Below are 8957 nucleotides of genomic sequence, written 5' to 3'. Positions count from 1 at the left end.
AGGCCCCTCTCTGGGGCGCACCCCACCCCCTGCCACCCTCCCCGGTGGGTACCCGCAGCCCCACTCTCAGTGACGTCCTTCCCCCGCCGCTCTCCGAAACCGCAGCCGCCCTTCTGCGCTCCTTCCCTTCCCCGCCCGGGAGGTGCAGGGGAGGGTGGCCCACGACACCCTACGGGTGCCGGTGCCAGGGCTGCCCTCGCCCCCCGTGCGGGGCCCTCGCCGGTGGATCCCGTCACCGCTGCAGCTTCGGATCCCGCGATGTCCCCGGCACAGGTGAGCCCCGCTGGGGAGATGCTGGACTGGGCTCGGTCCTGGGGATGCTGTGGGTGCAAAGGGAGTGCTCGGGGTCCCTGAGGGTGCCACGCCCAGGGCTGGTCCCTGGGTCTTTTGGGAGGCAGGTGAGCGCTTTGGGGATGTGGGAGCCCCCCAGGAATGCTCAGAGCGTTGGTCCGTGTGAGGATGTCTGGATGCTGTTGGATGTGGAGCCACAGGAACCGCGGTGGCCTCCGCCCACTGGGGCTACCAGGGGGGATATTGGTGATGGACATGGAAGGAGGGGATTTTGGGGGCCTTTGGGGTGGGTTTGGGGGAGGTTTGACTCTCCCGCTCCAGCACGGAGGCACAGGCACAAGGTGGCCTCAGCCCTGGAGCCCTGTGCCAGCCTGGCGGGCAGAGGGGCAGGACGGGCACCCTGGGGTGGGGGGTCTGTCGAAACGTGGGCGAGATCCCTGTGGTTTCATTTCCACACGGAGACTCATCCCGCAACTGCCCGCCTCCATCACGGCTGATTTCCCATTTCCAGACACTCAACTTCCTTATCAAAACCTTCCCCGGGGCTGAGCTCCCGCGGCGGGGCAGCGGCAGGAGGAGGTTGGTGGGCGCATCCTCCGGCTCCCAAACCCAAGGGCCCCTCTCCAGGAGGGGAGGAGGATCCTTGGCTGGAGTGCGATCCCACCTTGGAGCAGTTCAGGGCTCAGCATCCTCCCGCGGGAGCAGGACCCCGATGTCACCTGCCCGCTCTGTCCCCTGCAGGTCCCGATGGCGCCGGGCCGGGCTGTGCTGGTGCTGCTGGTGATGCTGGTGCTGAGCCCCCCGCGGGTGTGCGGGGCTGCGCTGGAGCCGGGGCCGGGGCAGCCCCGGGGCGGGCAGTGGCTCTGGGAGGCGGCCGGGCGGGCGCTGCCCCTCTCCCGCGGGAAGAGGGACGACGGTGGGCAGGACCTCGGTGCCACCGCAGCCACACCGGGGCACAGCCACGCTGCCACCGCGCTGATCAGCAGTGAGCAGCCCGAGGGCAGTTCTGTGCCACCACCAGCACCCGGCACCAACGCCAGCCTGCTCTGGGTGCCAACCACAGCCGATCCCGTGGATGAGACTGATTCCCCTGATCCCGAACTGCTCCTGAGCTCTGCACCACCAGCAGCAGTGCCTGGCAGCAGCGTCAGCCTGCTCTGGGCACTCACAGTGTCGACCACAGCTGATCCCGTGGATGAGACCGACTCCCCCAATCCCGACCAGCTGCTGAGCTCTGCACCACCGTCCCCCAGCACCAACGCCAGCCTGAACCAGGCACTCACAGTGCCAGCCACAGCCACTCCCACGGATGAGACTGATTCCCCTGATCCCGACCAGCTGCTGGGGCCCGGCACATCGGCTGCCCCCCAAAGGAGCATCAGCACCACCCCCAGCTGGCTCACACCACCTGGCAAGGAGGGGACAGTGGCTGGTGGCACGGACAGCACCTCCTCCACAGGGCCACCCTCAACAGCCCCCCCAGCCCTCGGCCCCACCACCACGGGGTACAGGAAAGTCAAGAAAGCCGGAGCTCCCCCTGCACCGACCCGTTCGGCCCCTGGGGACACGACACCGACGGGCACCGCGGTGCCCTGGGACCCCAGCGGGGTGATGGGCAAGTGCCTGCTGGCCATCCTGCTGCTGGGGCTGGTGGCCGCCACCTTCCTGGTGAGCACGGGGGTGCTGGGGGCGCTGCTGTGGCGGCGGGCGCGGACGGGGCACCGCCGGCTCAGCCGCACCGAGATGGTTTGTATCTCGTCCCTCTTGGCCGACGCCGAGGCGGCCGCGGGGCCCCGGCCTGTCCCCGCCCGGCGGCACAAGCGGCTGCACGACGGCAGCGCCGAGCCCGACGGGGACAACCTGACTCTCAGCAGCTTCCTGCCGGAGCAGTCCTGAGCCCCGGGATGGGTCCTGCATCCCACAGTGCTGGGGGACCGGCGGCAGTGCCAGGGGCATGTGCCTGATTCCCAGGCGAGCCACAGGCAGGGGACTCCCGTCCCTTCGGGTTCATGTTTTCGCTTGGACCGGCGTAATGGAGCCGCTTCCCCCTCGGCGAGCTCAGCCCTCGAGGCTGATCCCATTAAAGTGTTACGCGGACGCGGTGGTCTCTTCCTGGCAGGGACAGCGCCCGCCAGCCCCAGCCCCCTCCCCGCCCCGTCGCCTGCCCACATCCCGCTGCCCAAATTTCGCTTCTCCATCCTCCTCCCGCGGCCCCCCGGGGGAGCAGAAACGAAACCCGCGGCCGCCCCTCGCCGGGCAGGGGCCAGACCAGGGGCTTGGGGACCGCAACTCCCGGTACCCCTCCCCGGTGGTCTCGGCCTCGTGGGCGCTGCAGGGGCGGCGGGGCCGGGGCGGAAATGCCGGGGGGGAAGGGACGGGACGGGACCGCTCGTGGCTCAACGTGTTCCTGCCTGCGGTCGCTGCAGCGACGGCTCGGGGCTGTGGCTGCCGATCAGGTGCGGCTGCTGCTGCCGGAGCACCGCAGGGTCTCGGCCTCGTCCAGTGGTGCTGTCCCTGGCTGTCCCTGCCTACCCGGGACTGGGAATGGAAGGGATGGGGAGAGCAAAGCCATGAGCAGCCAACAAGAGTCCCACCGGGGTTGGAGGGGGCTCAGGTTTGCTCCCAGGTCCCACCTCCACCCGTGTGCAGGAGTCAGTCACTCCTCGGGTCACCAACTGGCCCCCTTCCTGTGCTCAGTGATGAGGGAGCCACTCAAGGGAGCAGAAGTGGCCAAAGACTGTCCCTGCCCTGCCAGTCTCAGTGTCCCCATCTTCCCATCCCTGTTCCACCTGGGCTCAGTATCCCCACCCCCACATCCCCATTCCTGCCATAGCCAGACTCAATGTTCCCATCTCTCCATCCCCACCCTGACAGATTCAGCATCCCCATCCCCACATCCCATTGCTATATCCCCATCCCCATATCCCCATCCCCATGTCCCCAAGTTTGCAGCCTCCTCAAAAGCCCCTCTGGGGTGTCCATCTGGGGGTCTCCCAGTACAGTGTCCCACCTGCACCCCAGCCCCGCTGCCTGTTTACATTCACACTGTGCTTGGGATATTTTCCATCTGGCTCCTGGCAGCTGCACAGCCCTGATCCCACCGGGAATGTAAATGTTTACGGGTGAGTCAGCTGGGTGACTGACCCACATCCGCTGGCCAGGGCTGGTCCCCAGGTGGGACACGCTGTCCGTGGTGATGCCACCCTGCTTTGTCCCACTGTGTCCCCACGCAGGTGGGTACCAGGCCCTTGCCAGACAGAACATCCACAGGAGGCAAAGGGATGCTCCCATTATCCATCTCCACCCCGCAGTGGCTCATCCAGCCCCTGCCCCCACTCCAGGTGAGGATGAGGCCGGTGTGTCCCGAGGAGGTGGGGGGATGTAGGTTGGAGAGGTTGTTCCTGCTCTCCCATCCCTGCACCGACTGCTCTGGAGCAGGAGCCCAGCGAGGATAAACTTTCCTCCACCGCTGGAGCTGCCAGGAGCTGGGAATCGCCCTATTTGGAATCGTCAGCAGGTCCTGTGGGGCTGCCACCGCCCAGCTCACGGCACAGGAATCTGCGGGAAGCCAGGGCGGTGTCACAGCAGGATCCTCAGGCAGCGGGAGGGCAACGTGTGGTGGGTGGCACAGGGCCGTGGGTGGCACCAGGCTGTGGGTGACACGGGGTGGAGGGTGGCACAGGGCTCCATGCACCACGTGCAGCTCCTTAGGATGGGTCCCCTCGGAGTATTTTGCTGGCACAGCAAAGCGCAGCCCCAGGAGGTAAATTAGAAGCAGAGCGGGGCCGAAATCCCTCAAATTGCAGGTTCCCCGGGCGGGCGGTGCCGTCGTGCCGAGCCCTGCGCGGCCCCGCGTTCCAGCGGCCCCAAATTACACGGCGGGTCGGGCGGTCCCGGCCCTGCCCAGCTCCGAGGGGCAGAGCCCGCGCCCGCCGCAATCAAAAACGGCATCGTAATGGCCCGTGGGCGCTGGCACCGAGACTGCCCGGCTCGGGAGGGATCCCGGCGGGGAGGAGGGAACACTGGGCGGGGGGGGAGGGGGATCCTGGGCGAGGAGGAGCGGGAACCCTGGAGAAGAAGGGATAGAGACCCTGAGCAGGGTGGGATGGGGACCTTGGGTGACGTGGGATGTAAACCTGGGACAAGGAGGGATGGGAACCCTGAGCTAGGAAGGATGGGGACTCTGGATGAGGAGTGATGTGGACCCAGGGCAGACTGGGATGGGGATCCTGGGTAAGGAGACTCAGCCCAATGCCGGCATCGCTGGGTGCATGGGATGGGGAATTTCAGCCCCATCCCCATCTGGGCTGCAGGAGCGAGCCCGGACGCCTCTGGAACTCCTCTCGGCCGCGGCCGCTCACCCCCGCCACGGCCTCCCCTCGCTTTTCCCCCTTCCCCTCTAAGATTTCATCACTGAGCACTTAAGGCCGGGAACAGCCGCCCCAGCAGCTGCTCGGAGCCGCGGCTGCAGCCAGACGGACGGACGGACCGACCCGTTATTTCGGGAGCAGCGCCGGCGGCTGGACCTCAAACGGCGCCACTTCCCGCGGGACACGGGGACAGACTCCCTCGGCCCCGCGGTCCCCGGACGCTGGCGGGGGCTTTTTGAGGGGTCTGGCAGGTCCCCAGGGAGGAGCAGAGGAAAATAGCAACAGGATGAGGTCACGCAGCGGCTGCAGCCTCTTGAGCAACCTCAGCCCGGGACGAGGGACCAGGGTGGGGGGAGGCAGAGCCCCGGCGGGTGGGGGGGCCCAGGCGACGCCCCCGGACCCCCAGACTGGAGACCACATCCTGGGGAACTGCCACGTTGGTCTGGGGAACCGCGGGGACCCCCAGCTTGTGTTCCTGCCTGACCCCCAAGGCAGAGGTGCCCGTGCCAGAGCATTTCCAGGCTGAGTTGTTTAGGAAATGGTCTCCTGTAATAACATAGGGGGTCCCAAGCCCTGTTTACCCCGCTGCCAGCCGCCAGTAATGCCAGAGCACTGAGCCCACATCCTTCTCTGCCCTCCTCAGACCCTCATATGGGGCTTTACCTACCCCCTTGTGGATAAAAACACCTTTGCAACACCCCCCTTGTGTGATCCCCTTCCCCACTTGCACCCCAAAAAGTGGCCCCTTACAGTGGTGATGGTGAGCACCAGGGCTCCTGCCTTTTGCTGACAGGGAAAGAAAGCAGGAAACATCCCCAACCCCAGCTGGATTTCGTCTGGGAGGGGGCTGGGGGCTGCCTGCCCTTCCCTGGCCTCCCACACCCCCTCCCCATCCCGGCCCTAATGAGAACAAGCTGGTCCTGGGCTGCGACGCAGGAGGAGGAGGAGGAGAAGGAGGAGGAGAAGGAGGAGAAGAGGGAGAAGGAGGAGGCTCCATCCCAGCAGCAGCAGAAAGGGGCTCGAGGTGTGTGGGACAGACCCTGCGTTCCCCTCTCCCTTCTGCCGACGCAGCAGCTGCAGGCAAGGTGAGGATCCCACGGCTGTGCCAGGCTGTCCCCGATTTTGGGGGGGCTCCTAGGGGGGCACAGGCAGCCCTATGGCCGGGGGTGCTGCGGTGAGGGCTGGGCATGGTCCCCACGGCGGGACATGGGTTGGTGTTGGCCACATGGCTGTGTTCCCAGGCGGGAGTCAGAGGGTGCTGTGCCCAGACAACACCGAAATCCTGAATTTCTGGAGTGTTTTGGGAGCAGAGAGAAGCAGAACTGGAGCCAGGAACATTCTGTCGGTCTGGGTGGGTGAGGGTGGGCTGGGCTGGGGTTGGGATGGGGATGGAGGACTGGCAGTGGCCGTGGTGCCAGGCCCTGCTCTTGGCACAGCTTTGGGCTCCACTCAGCCCCTCCATGCCAGGGGCTGCTCCTCAGCTCCGTTTGCTGATCGGGAATTGATGCCATCCCAGGACCCCTCTCCCTGCTGAGGGGCCCCTCTCTGCAGTGAAGGGGGAGGATGAAGGGGCTCATTCCAGCTCCCCAAAAACCCTCATCCTCAAGGAGCTGGTTACTGCTCTGAGCCCAGCACTGATGCCTGTGTGAGCCGGGAGGGTCGGGGGTCCAGGGGCACCTCCTGCCTCTGCTGCCGTTTGTTTGCTCTGGTTTAATGGAAACCAGATTGTACAGCCAGGAAGGGGCCTGGAAGCCAAGTCCTGCTGCTCGATCCCTCCCGGCCCGCAGCACTGCTGGGCTGGATTTGTTTGGGGAGAAATGGGAGGCGGGTTGAGGTTTGGGGGGCCTGAGGTTGGGGGGAATTGCTAAGGGGGGTAGTCCCTGCTCATGGAGCCGGGGAATGCTGGTTCCCAAGACCTTCCCATGGAGCCGTGTGGAGGGGAAGAGCCCTGGGAATGGCTCCATGGTGTTACGTGGCGTGGCACACGCTGACGTCCCTTGAGAATGTGTCGCGACGTGGTGGGGACGGTCACATCTCTCTCCCAAACCCCTGAGGGGCCATTCCTTTGGGATGGGAAACGTGTATCCCGTGTCCTACAGCACATCATTGGGCAGATCCAACCCCATGGGGGAGTGGAGCCCAGCACACGGATGTAGCTGGTCTTCCCCCTTCCCTGGGGACATCCAGGCAGCTGGGACCCCCAAGACCCCCCTTTACTGTGTCCCAGCTCCGGGGCTGCCCCTTGGTACAGGCTCCAGAGGGTCCCATCCCGGCTCCACTCGGCCGCCGTGGCGGCTCCAGGGTGAAATCCTGCCCCAGCCTATTTTTAGCTGGGAATGGTGTGTAACGGTCCAGGACGGGCAGTTGGGAAATGCCGCCCGGCCTCGTTGCAGCGTCGCTCATGTCAAAGTTTCCACTGCAAACCTCCATTTTTCAGGAATTTTCTAATCAGCCCAATGACTGTTGTCTGGAGCTGGTCGCTGGCAGCAGCCCTGGCTCCCCAGCCTTGAGCAATCCCACTCAGCTCCTTCCATCTGGGTTTGCTCCGCATCCTCGGAAGACAAACGGAGCCCCTCCCTCTGGCAGAGCAAGAGGACCGGAGCTGCCTTTTGATTTCCACGAGGAAGTTCAGGCATGTGGAATAGCGAGTGTCGGAGTCCCCTGTGCTGGGGGGTTTGGGGTGGGGGCTGGCCTGAGGCAGGGTTTGGGGGGTTTGCTCTGTGGGGTGTTAATGTTCCACCCTCCCCTCTGCATCCCACAGGTCCCTGTGCACGATCCCGGGAATGGGGTCGGCGATGTGGCTGCTGCTGCTGGCGCTGCTGGCAGCCCCAGCACACACGGCAGCTCCCCGACACCCCCTGGTGCTGCCGGACACGGGGGGCAGTGGGGACGGGGATGAGGCGTCAGCCACACCACCCGCCCCCCCGGCGACCCCCCGGATCAGCCCCACGGTGGGGGACGCAGGGGGGACCACCGTGACCAACAGCTCTGCCCCGGGAGTGCTGGACGGGCTGGTGGACTTCTTCAAGGAGTACCTGCTGCTGGTGGTGGTGGTGGGCTCGCTGTCCTTCGTGCTCCTCTTCATCATCTGCGCCGCCGTCATCGTGCGCCAGAAGCACAAGGCCTCCGCCTACTACCCCTCGTCCTTCCCCAAGCAGAAGTACGTGGATGAGCGGGACAAGGTGGGGGGGCCCCGGGCCTTCAGCGAGGTGCCCGACAAGGCCCCCGAGCCGGGCGCGGAGGAGCCGCTGGACGGCAGCCGGCAGCTCCAGGCGGACATCCTGGCAGCGGCCCAGAGCCTCAAATCACCCCCCAGGGCACCGCTGGCCAACGGGGCCCAGGCTGAGCAGAATCCCACCGGGGAAGAAGAGAAGGAAGAAGAGGAAGGAAGCAAGAAGTTGGCGGATGACCAACCTGCTAAGCCCTCTCCCCAAAACCCAGGTGTGGAGGAAGTGGTAGGAGCGACGGGAGCAGGGGGCAAGGAGACCCCTGACGTGCCCCAGGATGGCTCCTCAGCCCCCTCTGGAGTCTGAGGCAGGGACACGGTCCCGGGTGAGCCTGAGGAGCCGCCAGATTGGGACACGTGATGGACATGGATCAACGCTCCGTACGTACGTGGTGGCTCAAGGAAGCCCCGATGAAGACCCTGCTCCCTCACCCTCCCCAGCCCCCTTGAGCCCCCCCCCCCTTGTGCCAATGGGACACTGTGGTAAATCCACGGGGTTTTTTGGTAGCTGCTGGTTTCCCCCACGGCTGGAATGCCAGCAGCCCCTGCTCCTGCTGCCCAAGGGGCTTTTCCCACCCCAGCTCTGGCTCTGCCCTTCCTGTGCCAACAGCTTCCTCCCAAACATTATTTTACTGATCAGTCTCCTGGGCTGGACACATGGCTGGGAGCTGTGTCCCTTCAGGAAGAGGGACAGGACCAGGGCCAAGATCTGTAGCTGTCCCCTCCCTGGGCAGCGGGGCAGGGGCTCCATGAGACCATGGGCATCATGGGTGGCTTTGCCCATGGCTTTGGCACTGAGGCCACAAGGACAGGCTGCCCTTGGCCACCCGAGGGGAGGAGGGATGAGGATTTAGGGACAAGGGCCCATCCTTTCATTTTTTTCACCCCAAAGCATGTCCCAGAGCCCAGCTGGACTTTTGCCTCATTTCCTTAACCCCTCTGGCTAGAAATAAACATCTCTTCTGCAGACCTTTTCCATGTTTCTCTGCAGCTGTGGGGGGCCAGGGGACATTCCCAGTGTCCCTTTGCTCCTACAGGACCCTCCCCGGGCTGGATTGGGCTCTGGCCTC

At 65.4% G+C, this 8957-nt stretch overlaps 2 protein-coding genes across 2 annotated transcripts; both read left to right on the top strand.

Annotated features, from left to right (window-relative positions):
- The first annotated feature begins 219 nt into the window (after positions 1-219).
- On the top strand, positions 220-2187 carry SELPLG (selectin P ligand). Its single transcript, XM_027651922.1, has 2 exons — positions 220-273; positions 1033-2187. The coding sequence occupies exons 1-2, from the start codon at positions 259-261 to the stop codon at positions 2185-2187; spliced, it is 1170 nt and encodes a 389-aa protein (XP_027507723.1). The 5' UTR covers positions 220-258.
- Positions 2188-5564: 3377 nt separating this feature from the next.
- On the top strand, positions 5565-8907 carry TMEM119 (transmembrane protein 119). The gene is made up of 2 exons (XM_027651923.1): positions 5565-5746; positions 7423-8907. Exons 1-2 carry the CDS (start codon positions 5565-5567, stop codon positions 8192-8194), a joined length of 954 nt encoding a protein of 317 aa, XP_027507724.1. The 3' UTR covers positions 8195-8907.
- Positions 8908-8957: the final 50 nt, after the last annotated feature.

Source organism: Corapipo altera, unplaced genomic scaffold, assembly GCF_003945725.1.
Source record: "Corapipo altera isolate COAL_440 unplaced genomic scaffold, ASM394572v1 67, whole genome shotgun sequence".
Classification (NCBI taxonomy): Eukaryota; Metazoa; Chordata; class Aves; order Passeriformes; family Pipridae; genus Corapipo; species Corapipo altera.
This window is presented reverse-complemented; position numbering and strand designations above follow the sequence as displayed.

Coding starts and splice junctions, on each gene's coding strand:
- TMEM119 (XM_027651923.1), top strand. CDS start 5,565: ATGAGAACAAGCTGGTCCTGGGCTGCGACGCAGGAGGAGGAGGAGGAG. Junction 5,747..7,422: donor ACGCAGCAGCTGCAGGCAAG/GTGAGGATCCCA, acceptor TGCATCCCACAG/GTCCCTGTGCACGATCCCGG.